The following is a 21,359-nucleotide window of genomic DNA, read 5'->3' as shown; positions in this document are numbered from 1 at the left end:
AAGAGACAAAGAAGGCCATTACATAATGGTAAAGGGATCAATTCAACAAGAAGAGCTAACTATCCTAAATATATATGTGCCCAATACAGGAGCACCCAGATTCATAAAGCAAGTCCTTAGAGACCTACAAAGAGACTTAGACTCCCACACAATAATAATGGGAGACTTTAACACCCCACTGTCAACATTAGACAGATCAACGAGACAGAAAGTTAGTGGATATCCAGGAATTGAACTCATCTCTGCAGCAAGCAGACCTAATAGACATCTATAGAACTCTCCACCCCAAATCAACAGAATATACATTCTTCTCAGCACCACATCATACTTAGTCCAAAATTGACCACATAGTTGGAAGTAAAGCACTCCTCAGCAAATGTAAAAGAACAGAAATTATAACAAACTGTCTCTCAGACCACAGTGCAATCAAACTGGAACTCATGATTAAGAAAACTCACTCAAAACCACTCAACTATATGGAAATTGAACAACCTGCTCCTGAATGACTACTGGGTACATACCGAAATGAAGGCAGAAATGAAGATGTTCTTTGAAACCAATGAGAACAAAGATACAACATACCAGAATCTCTGGGACACATTTAAAGCAGTGTGTAGAGGGAAATTTATAGCACTAAATGCCCACAAGAGAAAGCCAGAAAGATCTAAAATTGACACCCTAACATCACAATTAAAAGAACTAGAAAAGCAAGAGCAAACACATTCAAAAGCTAGCAGAAGGCAAGAAATAACTAAGATCAGAGCAGAACTGAAGGAGATAGAAACACAAAAAGTCCTTCAAAAAAATCATTGAATCCAGGAGCTGGTTTTTTGAAAACATCAACAAAATTGATAGACCACCAGCAAGACTCAAAAGAAGAAAAGAGAGAAGAATCAAATATATGCAATAAAAAATGATAAAGGGGATATCACCACTGACCCTACAGAAATACAAACTACCATCAGAGAATACTATAAACACCTCTACGCAAATAAACTAGAAAATCTAGAAGAAATGAATACATTCCTGGACACCTACACCCTCCCAAGACTAAACCAGGTAGATGTTGAATCCCTGAATAGACCAATAACAGGCTCTGAAATTGAGGCAATAATTGATAGCCTACCAACCAAAAAAACGTCCAGGACCAGATGGATTCACAGCCAAATTCTACCAGAGGTACAAAGAGGAGCTGGTACCATTCCTTCTGAAACTATTCCAATCAATAGAAAAAGGGGGAATCCTCCATAACTCACTTTATGAGGCCAGCATCATCCTGATACCAAAGACTGGCAGAGACACAACAAAAAAAGAATTTTAGACCAATATCCCTGATGAACATTGATACAAAAATCCTCAATAAAATACTGGCAAACCACATCCAGCAGCACATCAAAAAGTTTATCCACCACAATCAAGTCAGCTTCCTCCCTGGGATGCAAGCCTGGTTCAACATATGCAAATCAATAAACATAATCCATCATATAAACAGAACCAAAGACAAAAACTGTATGATTATCTCAATAGATGTAGAAAAGACCTTGGCCAAAATTCAACAGCCCTTCATGCTAAAAAGTCTCAATAAACTAGGTATTGATGGGACATATCTCAAAATAATAAGAGCTATTTATGACAAACCCTCAGCCAGTGTCATACTGAATGGGCAAAAACTGGAAGCATTCCCTTTGAAAACTGGCACAAGACAGGGATGCCTTCTCTCACCACTCCTATTCAACATAGTGTTGGAAGTTCTGGCCAGGGCAGTCAGGCAGGAGAAAGAAATAAAAGGTATTCAATTAGGAAAAGAGGAAGCCAAATTGTCCCTATCTGCAGATGACATGATTGTGTATTTAGAAAACCCCATCGTCTCAGCCCAAAATCTCAAGCTGACAAACAACTTCAGCAAAGTCTCAGGATACAAAATCAATGTGCAAAAATCACAAGCATTCCTATACACCAATGACAGACAAACAGAGAGCAAAATCATGAATGAACTCCCATTCACAATTGCTTCAAAGAGAATACCTAGGAATCCAACTTACAAGGGATGTGAATGACCTCTTCAAGGAGAACTACAAACCACTGCTCAACGAAACAAAAGAGGACACAAACAAATGAAAGAACATTCCATGCTCATGGATAGCAAGAATCAATATCATGAAAATGCCCATACCACCCAAGGTAATTTATAGATTCAATGCCATCCCCATCAAGCTATCAATGACTTTCTTCACAGAATTGGAAAAAACTGCTTTAAAGGTCATATGGAACTGAAAAAGAGTCTGCATTGCCAAGACAATCCTAAACCAAAAGAACAAAGCTGGAGGCATCATGCTACCTGACTTCAAACTATACTACAAGGCTACAGTAACCAAAACAGCATGGTACTGGTACCAAAACAGAGACATAGACTAACGGAACAGAACAGAGCCCTCAGAAATAATACCACACATCTACAACCATCTGATCTTTGACAAACCTGACAAAAACAAGCAATGGGGAAAGGATTCCCTGTTTAATAAATGATGCTGGGAGAACTGGCTAGCCATATATAGAAGGCTGAAACCGGATCCCTTCCTTACACCTTATACAAAAATTAATTCAAGATGGATTAAAGGCTTAAATGTTAGACCTAAAACCATAAAAACCCTAGAAGAAAACCTAAGCAATACCATTCAGGCCATAGGCATGGGCAAGGACTTCATGACTAAAACACCAAAAAGAAAGGCAACAAAAGCCAAAATAGACAAATGGGATCTAATTAAACTAAAGAGCTTCTGCACAGCAAAAGAAACTACCATCAGAGTGAACAGACAACCTACAGAATGGGAGAAAATATTTACAATCTACCCTTCTGACAAAGGGCTAATATCAAGAATCTGCAAAGAACTTAAACAAATTCACAAGAAAAAAACAAACAACCCTATCAAAAAGTGGGCAAAGGATATGAACAGACACTTCTCAAAAGAAGACATTTATGCAGCCAACAGACACATGAAAAAATGCTCATCATCACTGGCCATCAGAGAAATGCAAATCAAAACCACAAGGAGATACCATCTCACACCAGTTAAATGGCAATCATTAAAAAGTCAAGAAACAACAGGTGCTGGAGAGGATGTGGAGAAACAGGAATACTTTTACACTGTTGGTGGCACTGTAAACTGGTTCAAGCATTGTGGAAGACAGTGTGGCAATTCCTCAAGGATCTAGAACTAGAAATACCATTTGACCCAGCCATCCCATTACTGGGTATATACCCAAAGGATTATAAATCATGCTGCTATAAAGACACATGCACACATATGCTTATTGCAGCACTATTCACAATAGCAAAGACTTGGAACCCACCCAAATGTCCAGCACTGATAGACTGGATTAAGAAAATGTGGCACATATACACCATGGAATACTGTGCAGCCATAAAAAAGGATGAGTTCATGTCCTTTGTAGGGACATGGATGAAGCTGGAAACCATCATTCTGAGCAAACTGTCGCAAGGACAGAAAACCAAACACAGCATGTTCTCACTCATAGGTGGGAATTGAACAATGAGAACACTTGGACACAGGGCAGGGAACATCACACACTGGGGCCTGTCATGAGGTGGGGGGAAGGGGGAGGGATAGTATTAGGAGATATACCTCATGTAAATGACGAGTTAATGGGTGCAGCACACCAACATGGCACATATATACATATGTAACAAACCTGCATGTTGTGCACATGTACCCTAGAACTTGAAGTACAATTAAAAAAATAATAAATTTAAAAAGTAACTCAGTAGACTGGCTAAGTTTATGCTAGTTACAGCTGAATAGAGAATTGGTGAATTAGAAGAAAGTCTTAGATAATTCAGCACAGAAAACAGAGAGATAAAGAAATGGAAAATATGAATGTAAACGTGTTGTTAAGGCATATAGATGGTGGACTGAAGGATTCAAACGTACATCCTATGGGAGTTAAAGAAAGAATAAGGGGCATGGCAAATTAGTAACATTTGAGCTGAGAACTCAAGCACTGAACTCAAGAAGCTAAAAGAACCACAGAACAAATATCCAAAGAACAGATGATAAAAGGAATATGGAGAAGAAATTAATAAAACAGAAAAACAACAGCAATAATCAGGAAGTCCTACTGATTTCAGAAAACATTTGTAGAATTACCATTTTTTAAAAAAGGCACAAATAATATTAAACATGGAGAAAATGTACCAACAAATACTATAAAGAAAAATGAAAACTTAGATGAAAAGGATAATTTAGAAGGAAATGTTTTTCAAATTGGCCTTTTTTCTTTTCCTGTTACCTTCATATTTTAAAATAATATGCTTATAGAGGTATTTCTTGGGTTATGAATTTTAAGTATTTCCTATTGAATTGTTATAGTCATTGCAGATTTAGCTCTATTTTCCTCCTGCCATCTTCTTACCTTCTGCCTCCCTCTCTCCTGTTCTGTATATATGATTATATCAATAATTTTGGTAAAATCAGCAATTTTGATTAACACTATGATAGAAATACTGTTATTAATTAATTGTTATTAACACTGTCATTGGAAATATAGTTCACTGCAGACCCAAATAATATACTATTTTTACTTTTACTTTTCCGGATAAGTTTATGTTTTCTTCCTGGAATTAATAATTGCCACCCCCCACATCGAATTTGCTTAGTTTTCTGTTTGCATGTCCTTATTTTTTGATAAATATTTTAATATATCTGTGCCACTCTTAACTATAATTTTTTCACCAAATACTTAGGGACATTGTATACCTATTCCAGATATTTTATCCGTTTTTTTAAATTCCTAGTGGCTTCCCTTCCAGATACTCCCATCTTGTCAAAATTGGGCTGATTGTTCTCTGGATCTTTTGTACAGCTGTCATTCAGATATTTTCCTGTGTTACATTCCTGTGTTGGAACCATAGTTTCCTGGGCCCTCTGTATTCCTATTTCTTAGTTAATCCCTTTATTTGCAATAGAATATATACAGTAACTTCCTTAGGAAGGGATTTGTATTAGTCCATTCTCATAATGCTAATAAAGACATACCTGAGACTGGGTAATTTACAAAGAAAGGAGGTTTAATGGACTCACAGTTCCATGTGGCTGAGGCGGCCTCACAATCATGGCAGAAGATGAAGGAAGAACAAGGGGATGTCTTACATAGCAGCCACAAAAGAGAGAGCTTGTGCAAGGCAAATCCCATTTATAAAACTATCAGATCTCATGAGAATTATTCACTATCATGAGAACAGTATGGGGGAAACCACCCCCATGATTCAGTTATCTCCCACCAGGGCCCTCCCACAACACGTGAGAATTATGGAAGCTACAATTCAAGATGAGATTTGGTTGGGGACGCAGCCAAACCATATCAGGATTCTACAAGGAATATTTTTCAAGCTGCTAAAAAATATGTATTCTGTCCTAATACTTGATTGGTAGTTTAGTTGAATACAGAATTCTATGTTGAATATATTTTTCTCCTCACGACATTAAAGGCATTGCTCTACTTTCTTCCAGCAACTCTCAATGCTATCCTAATTTCACATCCTTTTTATGTGGCTTCTTTATTTTCTGTCTCTCTCTGGAAGCTTGTAGGATCCTCTTTTTGTCAGTCCTCTTCTGAAATTTCATGATAATATTCCTTTGTATGGATCTTTAGTTATTTGTTTTAAATTTATTACACAATGAATATAAATGAGGCAAAAAATGTTAAAAGGTGCACCTAGGTGAAGTCTTTATTGTGCTCTCGGAAAATTTTTAAAGATTACAAAGAAAATCAAAATAAAAAGTTTTTTTTAAGAAAAAAAATTCAGTTGAAATCCCATGTACCCCTCCTTGAAACCTCTTGCTATCCTTTCTCCCCTAGAGAAACCTATTATCTTCAGTTTATTGTTTATATTTCCTTGTATTTCTTTATATCTTTCTAACTATGTACATATCTAAAAATAAATAGCTTGATATGCATAGTTTTAAGCCTTATGGAAATGATATCATACTGTATATACAGAAACATTTTTTGCTCAACATGGAGTTGGTTCATTTGTGCTGTTCTTTGTAGCTCTAATTATTCATTTTAATTGCTTTATGGTATATTATTGTACAGATACTCCTTGTAGTATTTGTCCTTTCTCCTGTTGGTGGACATTTAGATTGATTCCAGTTGTTTTGTAATTCTAAAATGTGAATATGTTTACTTGTACCAGTATGTGATTGTTTATGGTACATGTGGAGGAGTGATATTGCTAAGGTGAGAGGATATGTGTATCTTCAGCTTTACCAGGTTTTGTCAAATTGCTTTCCAAAGGACTTGTTCCAATTTGTGTAACCATAGTATATAATTCTTTCCAGTGCTGTCTCCTTGTCAACATTTAGTATGGTCAGGTGTTTTAATTTCTGTCCATCTAATGGAAGTGAACTGTTGTTTATTTTTTTTTAATTTTCATTTCCCTGATTATGAGTAAAATTAAATGTCTTTTAAAATTTGTTAATCATTTGTATCTCATCATCTGGATGTGGTGTGTTCATAACCTTTGCCTGTATTTATATTGAGTTTAAAAAAATAGTGATTTGTAAATATTTGTATATTCTTTTTTTTTTTTTTTTTTTTTTTTTGTAGAGACGGGGTTTCAGTATTTTGCTTAGGCTGAAGTGCAGTGGTGGAACCATGGCAAACTGCAGTCTCAAACTCTTGCCCTCAAGCAGTCTTCCTGCCTCAGCCTCCCAGGCAGCTGAGAACGCAGGTGCATGCCACCATATCTGGCTAATTTTTAAATTTTCTGTAGAGATGAGGCTTTGCTATGTTGCTTAGGCTGGTCTCAAGCTCCTGGGCTCAAGCAGTCCTCCTGCCTTGGCATCTCAAATTGCCGGGATTACAAGAGGAGCCCCTGTGCCTGGCCTATATTCTTGACACTAATTTTTATCAGTAAAATTTGTTGCAAGTATGTTTTTCAAATCTGTGGCTTGTCTTTCACTTTTATGGGTATCATTTGTTGTATAAAAGTTTTAAATTTCAATGCAATCAACATTTTCAATCTTTTTTTATGATTTGGGCTTTGTGTCTTGTTTAACGAGTACTTTTCCATCCCAAGATCATAAAGATATTCTCTTATATTACTTTCTAACAGTTTTAAAGTTTTGCTTTTACCAGGATTTGACTCTTCTTAGAATCAGATAATAAAATTTTCTCCTTAGCCTATTCATATGGTAAGTTATATTAACAGATTTCCTAGTATTTTGCTGTATTTTGATTTTTCCAACTTTCTTTTTTTTTTTTTTTTTTGAGACGGAGTCTCGCTCTGTCGCCCAGGCTGGAGTGCAGTGGCCGGATCTCAGCTCACTGCAAGCTCCGCCTCCCGGGTTTACGCCATTCTCCTGCCTCAGCCTCCTCAGTAGCTGGGACTACAGGCGCCCGCCACCTCGCCCGGCTAGTTTTTTTGTATTTTTTTAGTAGAGAAGGGGTTTCACCGTGTTAGCCAGGATGGTTTCGATCTCCTGACCTCGTGATCCACCCGTCTCGGCCTCCCAAAGTGCTGGGATTACAGGCTTGAGTCACCGCGCCCGGCCCCAACTTTCTGATAAGCTTAAAATTATTTCAAAAATATGTTTACAAATTGAGTTACTGTAAAAGTGATTTAAAAGGGATATACCTAAAATATAAAAAGAGAACATTAAAAATAAAGTGATAGAAGAGACATAATATGTAAACACTAACCAAAAGACAAAGTTAGACTATGATGCCAAATGTGTATAATTTGGGCTAAAGAGGGCCACTATATCAATAAAATATTTAATTCATTAGAAAATGTAGCAGGTCTAAACTTGTCCACACCCAATAATATATATTATGCATTAAAACACATAAAGCAAAAACTGACAGAACAAATGGAAAAAAATGTAATGTGCTCCATTTCATTGGATTTTAAACTGGCTCTCATTAATATAAACATCAATCAAAAAAGAAAAAACAGAATATAGAGGATATGCATCTTTCAACTTATGAACTACATAGAACGTTGTACATACAAGTAATATAACTGTAGAGGTTGTAAATATTAGTACATCCATTAATATAACTTACCATATGTATAGGCTAAGGAGAAAAACCACATGATTATATTTATTAATGATATTATCCTTTTTATACAAATTGCTTATATTTTTCCAGTTTGTCACATGTCTTTATGCATTGCTTACAGTAGTTTTGTTATGCAGAAGTGTTTTATTTTTGTGTAATCAAATCATTAGTCTTAATGTTTCTGGATTTCAAGTCCTAGTTAGGACAGTTCATCCTATTCAGAGGTATAGTGGCATTCACTCGTTTAAAAAAATACTCTTATGGCTTAATTTTTTTACTTTAACTTTTTGTTTGTTTGTTTTGAGGCAGAGTCTCACTCTGTAGCCCAGGCTAGACCAGTGGCCCAATTACTGCTCACTGCACCCTGCAGCCTTGACTTCCTGGGCTCAAGCAATCCTTCCACCTCAGTCTTCCGAGTAGCTGGGACTACAGCTGTGTGCCACCATACGTAGCCAATTTTTTCATTTTTATTTTTGTAGAAACAGGTCTCAAAAAAAAAAAAAAAGAAAAGAAAAGAAAAGAAAAGAAAGAAAGAAAAAGAAACAGGGTGTCACTATATTGCCAAGGATGATCTCAAACTCCTGGGCTCAAGCGATCCTCCTGTCTCAGCCTGCAAAAGTGGTGTGATTACAGGTGTGAGCCACCATGCTCAACTTATTTTATTTTTTTAAGTGACTTGATACTATTCCTCAACTAGGGAAATGGAATTGTTGGGAAATAAGCAGAAGAGGAATAAGATACTTTATAATTTCTTACTACTACTGATAGTAATATTTTAAGTAGTATTTGATATTATTGTAATAATTATCAATACAATAGAGCATTAACATTTCTGATTCATTTGGAAATTTTCCTGGTGTTCAGTGGATTTGGGGGAGAGTTTTTCTAGTCTCTGTTACACGGAGGTGGTAACCCTTCATAGTTCCTGATGTTATGCATGGATCTTAGCTCCAACTTGGTGCCCTGCACAGAGCCAAGACCATGGGGAACACCCCCTTGGATGTTAGAACCTTGGTTCCTGTGCTTTTGGCTATGGCTTTGCCTTTCACCTTTGTTTCTATACCTGAGGATTCCTTTTCTTCTCCCCTACTTTAGCTTGGCTATGTATATTTCACCCAGTTTGGGATTTTCCCTCAGCTTGGTTTACTGCTTTGCCCTATATCGGTTCACAGTGGTCAGGAACTTGGAGAGGACATAGCCTAAGGGGCTTGGAAATAAAATGGGGTAGAGATGAGCATTAACTCTGGAGCACTACTAGTTTTTCTGGATCTAGTGGCTTGTTTTAAAGCATTTTGAAACTTGATAGGCTAGAGCAAATCTTCAGATAGCCCATGTGTTCAATTACAACTTAAAAATATCTGAGATTGGCGCGGCGCGATGGCGCACGCCTGTAATCCTAGCACTTTGGGAGGCTAAGGTGGGCAGATAACGAGGTCAGGAGTTCGAGACCAGCCTGACCAACATGGTGAAACCTCATCTCTACTAAAAATACAAAAATTAGCCCGGCGTGGTGGTACATGCCTGTAATCCCAGCTACTCAGGAGGCTGAGGCAGGAGAATCACTTGAACCTGGGAGACGGAGGTTGCAATGAGCCAGGATCATGCCATTGCACTCCAGCCTGGGTGACAGAGCGAGACTCTGTCTCAAAAAAAAAAAAAAAAAAAGTCTGAGATTTTACTGACTGATCGTGATCTACTGGGTGTATTGTTATTCGTGAATGTTGTCGAAGGGCAATGCATCTTCAACTCAAGACATCTGTCACTTTGTCTAATTCAAAGCACACTCTAAACTCAGCATACATATATATTTCTGCATATTTTACATGAGAATTCTCCGCTTCTTAACACAGATTATTCCAAGATGATTGTAAAATATTTCTGCTTTAGAACTGTCATCTGAGGACTCTGCTTACTGTTGTAAAGCTCCCCATTCCATGTCTATCTTTGCTGGAACACGGAGTGGTTGAGTAAACTAGCATGAATTTGGGAGTCTTTGAATCTTGGTTATATGATTATCTCTGTTATAGAATCCTGAGAAGCCATTTACAAATTTTTATCTGTGTATTTATAGTATAAAATTGTCCCTTGTTTGGTGCATAGTTCTATGAATGTAAACACATGCTTGGATTTGTGTAACCTCCATAATCAGGATACAGAACCATTTTATCACCACCTAAGCTCCCTCATGTGATTCCTTTATAGTCACACACTCCCACCCCTGACCTCTGGAAACCCCGATCTGTTCTCTGTCCCTATTTTAAGAATATCACACAACAGGAATTGTATATAGTATGTAACCTTTTGAGACTGACTTTTCTATTCAACCTGATGCTTTTACTCCACGTTATTGCTTTTATCAAGAATTCTTTTCTTTTTATTGCTGAGTAGTATTCCATTGTTTGGATGTACTGCGTTTATTTATTCACTCACTTATTAAAGGATATTTAGGTTGTTTCCAGCTTTTGGTGATTATGAATCAGGCTCATATGAGAGAAATTATTTTATCCCTGATAAATGTCAGTCTTTTCCCTACTTAAGCCCAGTTCCTTTCATCCAACAATAACTTATGTTACACTTCTACCAAAAAGGAATTCTGATCACATATTGACCCCTAGGATGGCAATTACATTTCCTTTCCCATGTGAAGTATGCATTCTGGAATACTGTGTTGAACACAATTGCAAGGCTACCTCTGGGAAAACAGGGACATAAGCAATTGATGACATCTGCTAAGGTTGCAGAAGAGGCAAATGTCAGCAATTGGACTGCGTAATTATAGGCATATTGCTTCCCAGAATGGAGAATAGATATAGAATATAATAGATAATAGATAATAAAATTAGCTAGTGCCGTGATATAAACTTATGCGTCCCTGCAGCTTTATCACACCACAAAAAAGGAAAACTTTTTGGAAAATATCATATTACCTTTCATTTATCTGCATAGCCCAATGTGTGCAATATTCTTTTTTGTACTTATATAGAAAGGTACATAATGGGAATGTTAAGGGTTGACCCTAACTGAGGGCTGTTCAGCTGCAGTCTGTGGTATCTTCTAGGTGCAAAGTCATTGCCGACTGGACCAAGAGTGAAATGTTGCATTTTGAAATACAATTTGCATAAGCGCTGATGTATTTTGTAAATATATACCCTTTGTAGGCAAATACTGTGTTATTATGCTGTTGTGCTTGAAAAATAGAACTAAACTTTTTGTGTTTGTTTTCCTTTCCAGTATTACTTTACTGTTCTTTTTGGCCATGAAGGTCAGAAGCCACTGGAGCTGCGCTGTGAGGAGGAGCAGGATGGTAAAGAGTGGATGGAGGCCATTCACCAAGCCAGGTATAGGCTCAGTCCTCCAGGGTGGTACTTAATTGTCTGGGTCCTGCATTGGGGTTATCATTGTTGGTGGTAGTTTTGGAAGAACTTGCAATTCTAAGATGAGTTTTCTCCTGGTACCTGCTCCTTAGTCATGTGTGAGATAATTATTTGAGCTTTCCGTGGCTACATTCCAGCTAAAGATTAATGGTAGTAGATAAAATGATAATAACAAGTAGTAGTAGTAGTCACTTTTATAGATTTCTTCCTATGTGCCAGGCACTGTTATATGTGCTTTCCAATTACAGAATGTATTGAATATATTGACTCACTTATCCTGTCAACAATTGGCAAGAGGGGCATTATAATTCCCCTGTCTGCAGATAAGGAAACTGAGGCCTGGAAGGTTAGTTTTCCTGCCTGAGGTCACACAGCTAGTAAACCACAGAGCTGGGAGATGGCCCTAGCCCAGCCTACATTTGTAAACCCTGCTTTGTGCATCTTGGTTATCAAAAGAAGGTGATGACATCCTCTATTTAGAGAAATAGAACAGTGTGAGTTCACTTCCGCCTAAGAAACATCAGGAAGGTGGAAAGATGTGTACAAGGCCTTAAATGGGAACTAGAAATCTGAAAGAGATGCAGGGCAGGTCCCTCTCTTTTGTTTTCTGATTCAATCCCTAAACCTGGTTCAGTTTTGTTTCCCATGGCTCTCAAGCTCTTGCTTTTTGCCTGTCCACTCCCTAATCCAGGCTGCCACTCCACAATTCCCTGCTCTCTTGTCTTGCTCATCTCGTGGGTATTTTGGGCCAACACTCTAGCTGTGGCATGCTTTCTTTTTCTTCACCTGATGAGCCTTCCCTTCTCCGTCTGTCTGTTCCTCTCTACCACTCCTGCCCTGAGACATCTCCCTGCAAGTCAGCCCTCACTGGCGCCCTCTTCAAATGGCTGCAGTACTTGCATTGTGTACTGCACGTGGGCGACAGCAATTCTGGTTATCATTGCCTTTTTAATGTAGTTAATGTGTTAGATTTCTGTTTTCTGGGTAGGATTGTATACACCTTGAGAATGAGGAGAGGGATTGGGGCACATTCATGTCTGAGTGAAGCGCATTGCTAATTATGTAGTAGGTGATCAGGAAATTTCTTCAGTTTACTTATAAGAATGAGGCATTTAGGATGGGCATGGTGGTTTATGCCTGTAATCCCAGCACTTTGGGAGGCTGAGGTGGGCGGATCACCCGAGGCCAGGAGTTCGAGACCAGCCTGGCCAACATGGTGAAACCCTGTCTCTACTAAAAATACAAAAATTACTTGGGCATGGTGGTACATGCCTTTACTCCCAGCTACTCAGGAGGCTGAGGCAGGAGAATTGCTCAAATCTGGGAGTCGGAGGTTACAGTGAGCCAAGATCACAGCACTGCGCTCCAGCCTGGGGGAGAGAGCAAGATTCCATCTCAAAACAAACAAACAAACAAACAAAAAACAACAAGAAAAAGAATGAGGCATTTTTGAGTGAGTTCAGGCTGTTCTTTGAACCCTTGATGCTGTCTCTTCAGCTACTTATATTTACCACCTTCTCTGACAAGCAGTGTGCCAAGTGCTTTACATGCTTATCTTTTTTTAATTCTTCACAACAAGCTAATAGGGCATTATTATCCCCATTTTACAGATGAGAAAACAAAAATTTATGACAGGCAGATTGGCCAAGTTCTAACACAAAGTTGTCAAGCTGCCGTTCTAGGATTCAAATCCAAGTCAATTGGACTTCAGGACCCTTAGCTAGTGTTCAATATTGTACTTACCTGCATTGTCCTCTTTATCTCTACAGTCTTTTCTTGTTCTATTTTTTTTCTCTTCCTCATTCAAAGACGAAAATAAATTAATGTGAGACTAGGGTTGAGAGTAGATGTTATTTGCAAAATTTTTCAGTTCCTTTTCTTTCTCTGAGTTGCATGGGGCTGGCAACTTAGTGCCGCTCTCCATAAAGGCCCCAGGGGAGCTTGCCACGAGTCATCATGACCCCGGCACATGGTTCGACCATCCTTGCTCTTGGTGCTCTCTGTTTGAGGGTTTTGATCCAGACTTGGGACTAATGCAGAATGACTTGCTGTAGAAAGAAAGTCAAGCCTTCAAAGATGAAAGAAGCATCAAGCTGGCAAGGTAGAGCCTTTGGGTCATTTCCAGACACAATCTTTTCCTTTTTACAATCTCTATTCCTTTCTACCTAAGAGTTAAAATACATAATTTAAAACATGCCCGTTTTCCCATCTTTTTCATTCCAGGAGAGCAAGCACCATCAGTAGCCCAAATGCCTTTGTAGTTGCCAAGCAAATATCTTGGTGAACCAAATACAAATAATGCAAGTTGCTTTAAAGATGATTAGATTTCAAGTAAGAAATCTTTTTTCTGTCCCAGGAATGCATTTTGTCATCTACAGGAAACTGAGTCAGTAATTATTTGGTGGCGTTTGACATACAGTCAAAACCAGGGCATGCGTGATCTTGTCAGGAGACAGACTTCAGAAACCACTTAAGTGGTTTAGGTGATACAATGGTGAAAATTCTCTTCTTTTCAGATTTGAAGATTTGGTTAATAATTGACTTTTTTCTTGATGTTTTGACTTTTTGGTCTATTAGGTTTGCTTTTCCCTTGACTTGAGACCTGGGACTGGGTTCTTTGATAACTTCTTTTAATCTGACTGCTTTATACTGAGTTTTTATATTTTACTTTTTGCATTGAGGTATTTCTTAAGTTTTTGTTTTCTAAATCAGGGAAGAAAACTTTTTGATCTAAGATTGATTAAGTTGAGTTTTTGGTGTGATTTTGTTCATGTACGAACAAAGCCAGAAAGTTAATGAAGCTGATTCGGAGCGAGAATTGATCAGCCATTTTTGCTTGACGTTGTAATAAAACACAATTAATTAATTATGGTTGGTTGACTAAACATTTCACCCTCAAAGGACAGTCTGATGGCATTAATTCAGTACTGCTGCCTTTCTAATATAAAAGTTTTAACTACTCCATATTTATGGTTTTATCGATCCCTCTTTTAAAAAGTCAAAACTTTTGATTAGTTTAGCACGAGACGTTCTTTCCCGAGCTGCAAATCCTCCTGTAGATGCTGCTTAGATTCAAAGACTGCTCAGAACCCCTTCTCTGTTTACTTTTGTTTTCCTGGGATGGCTTTTCAGTACCAGCCTGGGTGTACTGTCTTTGTGTGCTATGAAAATCACATTGTTCTACTGGTTTTCATATCTCAGAGCAGAATCTACTTGCCCCCACTTTGCCTTCAGAGAATCTTAGGGTTATTTTCTGGGATGTCCAGTTGCATGTTTTCTCCTTTAGATCCGGCCCAGAAAAAAAAATCATTTTGGAATTAACATTTTTCATTTTGAAGCTTTGACCAGTCCAAGAAGCTCATTTTAATGTTTTGCTTACCATTCGCCAATACTGCATTTCTAAGAACACGGGCACATTTAGGATATCATTTTACCACATGTTATGGCACTAGTTCAGGGGAAGCTGCTACCAAGACCCAGTCTTGTTTTTGTCTGGTCGAGCTGAGACCAGAGCATTTTCATAGCAGTTACGTCTATGCTTATTTCATACGTGGTTTGCTACTTGAGTATGGAACTCTGGACATAAAAAATAACCTGACATTTCTTCTTTGTTTTCTTGTCCATATGTGTCCATCATGGTTAATTTAGTTGTAGACACTAGGACAATCAAAGACACTGACCTGGTTGATTGTGAGTCCTTAGGGCTTGTTAGCTGAAAAGACAACTTTTCAGTGTTTCATCTGCTAGAACATGGACCAAGCAAAGTATCAGCAGTTAAGAGATAGTCATGGCCTGGATGTGGATCCAATTGTATATCTTCCAAGGGTCTTCCCATCTTGGACTAAGCCTAATACCCACAGGACCTAGACTATGGCATTTGGGAAGAAACGAGGAAGGTTAGACTAGGGTGGCATCTAACACATCTCTCAGGCCCCTAACTTGGACGGTGTCACTCACTGGGAGAAGAAATGTTGAATGAGGACAGGTTTGTGGGGCAAAGATGATGAGCATTGGCCAGAAAGCATTGGGCAATTTCTGCTGGAAATTGGAAGAGTATGATTATCGCTGGGAAAGGAAGGGAACTGTGAGATACTGAATTTATCCCTTGGTATGTTGAGTATCCAGGGGGCTGATAGAGAAGCAAGATGTATCCTGAGGAGAGAGGAGAGTTTGGGTTTCTACCAAGGTGGAGGGATTGGGAAAACAGATATTGAGAACGTTGAGCCTAGCACAGAGCACTGTTGAATATGTGTAGCTTCGCACACCCTGCAGATGGCTTGTGTGTTCTGTGTTTGAGACTGTCGCACTATCTTTTGCCTGCTTTCCGATTTCTTCAGCTGAACCTGCTCAAATCCCCACCTTGATTCTCTTCCCTCGCCTCAGGGTGTATCTTGTGCAGGTGGATCGCAGGCTTTCCTCTAAGGGCAGAGCATACAAAAAAGAATTACAAAAAGGAATATGTTTCCACTCCATAAAGCTCACGTCAGATGGTGTTTGGCAAGGGCCTGACCTGACCCTTTCTTTCACCCTATCAGTCTCCAACTTGACGAACAGAGAGACTTTATCTTCCATTAAACCTTTCAATTAAGCCTTATTCTCTTTTCCAGTGAAGAAAGCTGTAATGCAGCCTCTTGGGTCTGTTTTTAATGTTTAGTCCTTTCAATTACATATGCCTGAGACAGCTGTTGTTCATTCTCTCTCTCCCTTAAAACACACACACATGCACACACACACACACAATGTGGTAGCTGCACCAAACGCCCAACACCTAATGCTTGTGACCTCATCCTTGGAAAAAGGCTTAATTTGCAGCAAAGTATACAGTATAAAAATCTGTACAGCACTAAAGGCCGCTGTGTATATCATATCGTCCCCCTAAAATCAGCCCTTTAGAGAATGCACACAGAGAGAAATCCCTCACAAATCAGAGAAGAGTGATGACGTAGAAAAGCTGAAAATGTTTCATGTGTCACAACAACATCACAGGACTAGAAAAATTAGAGATGGGCAGTGATGTTATAGCCTAAAGCAATCCAACACCATAATTTATATTCTTCTTGTAATAGTAAGACTGTCACCACTTTAAAGCTGAAAATGTGAATTTTGTCCATTAAAGGTATTTTTTATATATATATATTTTGCTAAGAAATTCTGTCAGGGCTTTGCCTTCATATTTGCCACAATGAAAGAGAATTCAACATTTCTTTTTCTTTTACAGCCTACAAAGTGCAACATGAAAGAGAAGGGATACTGTGTAAACTGTGAAGTATTTCACTTGATTTGATGGTTATAATTTGTTTTCTATAGGGAAAAGCTGGGCTTGGATTTTCTTATTTTAATACTTTGTTAATACTTTTGTCAGGTGTCTTTCCTCCTTCTCAGTGTTTTTGTTTCAAGTGCTTGTCTTGCACCTTAAGCATCCAGCTGACCAGGCAGTCAGACCTTTTGCCTACACTCACCAGGCAGGCCCCATCCTCACGTGCACATCATCTCACCTGCAGGCGGGAGCCGTCCTCATGATTCTCTTTGCCTGCTCCAGGAGAACCATCTCCGGTTCAAGACAAATTTCTGCCTTGAGCTCTTTCTCTGATTTCTTGCTTCATTACTTATTCCATTTCTCTCTTATATTTCCAGTCTGTTTACTCCTCACTCCTTAGCTTTTTTTCCTGTGTTTTTTGGATCTCCTGAAAATCTCTCCTGTCTCAAAAGAGAAATGAAAGCCTTTTCTTGGCACTGATTACTCCTCTAGCTACTGTCTTCTCTTGTACGTGCAGCCCGGCTTCTTGAAGAAATGGTTCGGTTGCTCTCCTAGGCACGCAGCTCTTCCTCTTTCCAGCTCTTGCTGGTGGGTTTTGTCCCTATTCTACTGTAACTGTTGTCACCTGGATCAACAATGAATTTCCAAAGCTTTTCTTTCCTTATATAACTTCAACTTTCTGTTCATATTTAATACTTACTTTTGAATTACACCAGTAATACATAAAAGCAAGTTCCCTAAAAAAAAAAAAAAAAAAAAGAAAGAAAACTCCGACAATACAAAAGTAAAAAGATATAGTTCCACCCCCTCCCCCTTTATTTCCCCAAGCCCATTTACTTCCTCAGAATATTTACTGGTAACAGTTTGTTGTGCATACTTCCAGATTTTTCTGTACATTTGCATATGGATAGATAGGTAGAATGATATAATTAGAGACATTTTATTTGCTATTCACATTATTCGCCACCTTTTTATGTTCATTTTGAGGGCTTCTTTTAACATTAGTTTATAGGGATCTAAGTCTTGTCTTGACATTTTCATTCCTTTTGTTTACGATGTCTCTCCTGAGTCTCCCTCTACTCCTTTGACAATTTCTTTTTGTCCTATTTCACTACTCCTTGTGTTCTGTCGCTTTCTTTACTGTGGCTGCTTGTGTAGGGCGTTGCTTTTGCTCTCCCTGTTTCCTCACTTGGATCCACTCCCCAGACTTAGGCCATGTAGATAGAGCTGCTCTTTCTCAATACTTGCTCTGCTACATACCATGCTATATGCATGATATCTCATGAAGTAGCTCAGTGAATCTGAGTATTGGAGAAATGAAATGACTCCTTAGGGCCACCAATCTAGTAAATGACAGAGCTGGAATCAAGTCCTGGGCAGGCTGACTCCAAAGCCTATGCACTTAACCACAAAGATATATAGCCTCCATTATATGTAGAAATTCACCCACATGTATTTTTCTATATTGAACTATCTATATATCATCTGTCACTGGGTGCTCAGAGTTACTTGATACTAAGCAAGACAAACCCAAACTCATGTATTTCTCTAGGCAACTTCATATTCTTTCCCTGGATAGGAATGCAAAGCATAGTCTCCTATACACTCAGTCACTCAAACCAGCAGGATATCATCCCCTGACCCCGTCCTAACTGCTCACTCCAGTCACTGCTTGTGGATTCTACGCCAGAACATGACTGTTCTCCGCTCCTCCACATGTCTGCAGCATTGCCCTGGTGCAGGCCACCAACACCAATTGCCTGGACTATTGCTCTGCCACCTCGCCTGTCTCTTCCAGGTCGGCTTCCTTCCCATCCATTCTCTACAGTTTTACTAGAGTGCCCTTTCTAAGCAAACATCTGATCTGCTGAAGGAATTCCAGGGTTCCTGGTTGCTTTTAGTTATTATAATTCAGTTTACTTCTTATTGTAGAAAATTTTAAATGTATGCAGAGAAAGAGAGATAATGGTCCTCCATGTTGCTTTTAGAAGATAAAATATTCATTATTTCACTAGTATTTATTGCTTCCCTACCCAATGCTGGGCTTTGCCCTGAGTTCTGGGATGGAGTGAGCCAGTCCAAGCGAGGCCCCTCCGAGCTGACCTCTGTGAACTCCTCGTGCCACTGCTCCCCTTATGTCCTGGGCGCCAGCTGGAGCCACCACATACAGGAATTTTAATGTGTGGGAATGTCTCTTCCAGTCTGACTTAAACCAACACATCTTTCAGGATGGAGCCCTTAGCAGCTTGCATCTTCTTTCCTGGTCCTCTTCCTCTGCCAGCAGGAAGGCCTGACCATTCCCTTCTTTGAGCCCTCACTGTAACTTCTTATTTCGCTCAAAGCACCTAAGAGATTATTTCATTGATTTGTTTATGTGTCTGTATCTCTCTGTCAGCCTCAATTCCTTCAAAGCAAATTGTGTACTACTCATCTTTTGTGCCCTGCCCCAGCATGGTGCCAAATTGCTTTTCAGAAATGCGTGTACTGATTTAATCTCCCTCCACTAGGGCAGAAGAAAGCTGGAATCACTTTTTAAAATCTTTACTGTATCAGTGGGTTAAAAATGATATATTGATATAATAAGCATTTTCTTGATTATTGGTAAGATTGTGTTTTGCTATCGCTAATATCTGTCTATATTTCCTGTATAAATTATCATCTCATATCCTTTTCCCATTTTTTTCATATTGGTGTTTTTCTAGAAGTTTTTTAATAAGCTCTTTGTAAGACAAAAATGTATTCATCTTTTATATTTGTTCAAATCACCCTGCGTCATTTTTTTGTCTTGTAGTTATACCTATGGGATTTTTTTTGACATTAGAATTTTTGAATTACAATGCAATGAAAGTATATTACTTTTGGGGGGAAGTATCGAGGTATACTTCATATACCATAAAGTTTATCATTGTAAAGTGTATAATTCAGTGTTTTTCTAGTATAGTCACTAGGTTGTACAACCATCACCACTAATTTCAGAGCATTTTCAACACCAAAAAGGAAACCCCATATCTGATAGCTGTCACTCCCATTTCCCCACTTCCCCTAGCTCTAGCCAACTGCTAATCTCCTTTCTGTGGAGATTTGCTCATTCTGGACATTGCATATAGATAGAATCATACAAACATTTTGCATCTGATTTCTTTCACTTAGCATAATGTTTCCAAGCTTCATTAATGTTGTAGCCTATGTTAGTACTTCATTCCTTTTAATGGCTGAATTCTATTCCACTGTATGGATATACCACATTTTATTTATCTACTCCTCAGTTGATGGCCATTTAGATTGTTTCCACTTTTTGCTAGTATGAGTAATGCTGCTGTGAATATTTGTGTGCATTTGTACGTGAACATAAGTTACCAACTCTCTTGGGTATATGCCTAGGAGTGGAATTGCCAGGTCATTTGGTAACTCTACGTTTAACTTTTTGAGGAACTGCCAAACTGTTTTCTACAGTGGCTGCACCATTTTACATTCCCACCAGCAACGTATTGCGGGTGCCAGTTTCTTCACATCCGTACCAACACTTATTTTTGTTGCTTTTTTGCTTAGAGTCTTTATATATTCTCATATATAAGCCCCTTTAATCTATTCTGGTTGGATTAATGCAGTTATATATGTACTCTTGCTGAAGAATTTTCTGTGATGATAAAGATAATTCTACCAATACCTACTTATGCACATTTGAAAAGAAATGAAAGTCTCAGTGTTAGGAAAGACTCATTAATGTCTATTGTGATATTAAACATTTTCCTCAGCTTCATAATATAGTACTATGAAAGATATGCACTTTTAGAAGCACTCCTTAAAATTTCTCTGTCCCAAGGTAATAATTTTACCACTAATGATGTTCTGTTGTGTTTCCTAGTAACAATATTTTGCCTGCTTTTATATTTAATTGTACTTTAGAAAGGATTATCGACAACTTTCCACGTGTCCCAAAGTTTAGTGAAATGTTTAAGTAATGAACTGTGACTGTGAACAGGAAAGAAGGAACAATATTTAGAAGAGGGGTTTTTAGTCTTTAATTTTTGTTCCTCTTTTTGATCTCTCTTAACTAAGATACTTGTGTTTCCGTTTACTGTAGAGGGGACAGCTTAGGAGGGAAGAGCCTGTCAGTAGAGAGAGAGATTGGTGGAGGAGACAGTGTTAGGACCTCATGTTAATGTGGTATCTAAAAAATATTAATTCGCCAATGAAGTAGAGATCCTGACATGAGGGAACCTGACACCAGAAACGGTATATGATAGTAATGCCGAAGGAGTGTGAGTAAAGATAGAGAAACTGGCCTTGCTTAGGTAAGGCCAAAGCCAACGTTGCTTTGATAGGAGCTGTACTATTGTCATCCGTGCTTGGATTTTCCCCACTCCCAAAGGCATCATGATTCTCTTGACATGAGCAATGCTGATTCCAAACAGTTTTCTGGATAAAATTTAGCATAACCCTGGAGATAGGTGGAGTTTTTCCTTAGTGACCTGGGCTATGACATTTCATCTTGGGTTTGCTTCATATCTACGTCTTCAGTCAAAATAAGTGGGGCAGAATTCTGGCCCAGCAACAACAACCTCTTGCTAAGCTAATATAATTTCTACCCTTCTATAAAATAACTAAGGTCTGTAATTTCACACTGTGCCTCTGCTTTGGAC

At 38.5% G+C, this 21,359-nt stretch overlaps 2 protein-coding genes across 4 annotated transcripts in view; both read left to right on the top strand.

The window, feature by feature from the left end:
* Window positions 1-21,359, top strand: part of ZCCHC9 (zinc finger CCHC-type containing 9) — a 342,756-nt gene that overhangs the window by 71,520 nt on the left and 249,877 nt on the right. The gene's annotated exons all lie outside the window — the stretch shown is intronic.
* RASGRF2 (Ras protein specific guanine nucleotide releasing factor 2) overlaps window positions 1-21,359 on the top strand; it is a 265,430-nt gene that overhangs the window by 70,110 nt on the left and 173,961 nt on the right. For 2 of the 3 annotated variants that reach the window (XM_050795639.1, XM_050795640.1), the window contains exon 2: window positions 11,317-11,423. In XM_050795639.1, the coding sequence (XP_050651596.1) occupies window positions 11,317-11,423 (107 nt within the window). Of the gene's footprint in view, window positions 1-11,316; window positions 11,424-12,620; window positions 13,561-21,359 lie in introns of those variants that run through there. The other variant, XM_050795641.1, reaches the window with a different exon arrangement.

This window comes from Macaca thibetana, chromosome 6 (genome assembly GCF_024542745.1).
Source record: "Macaca thibetana thibetana isolate TM-01 chromosome 6, ASM2454274v1, whole genome shotgun sequence".
NCBI lineage: Eukaryota > Metazoa > Chordata > Mammalia > Primates > Cercopithecidae > Macaca > Macaca thibetana.
Note: the sequence above shows the minus strand (reverse complement) of the source record. Positions and strands in the feature narration are given on the sequence as shown.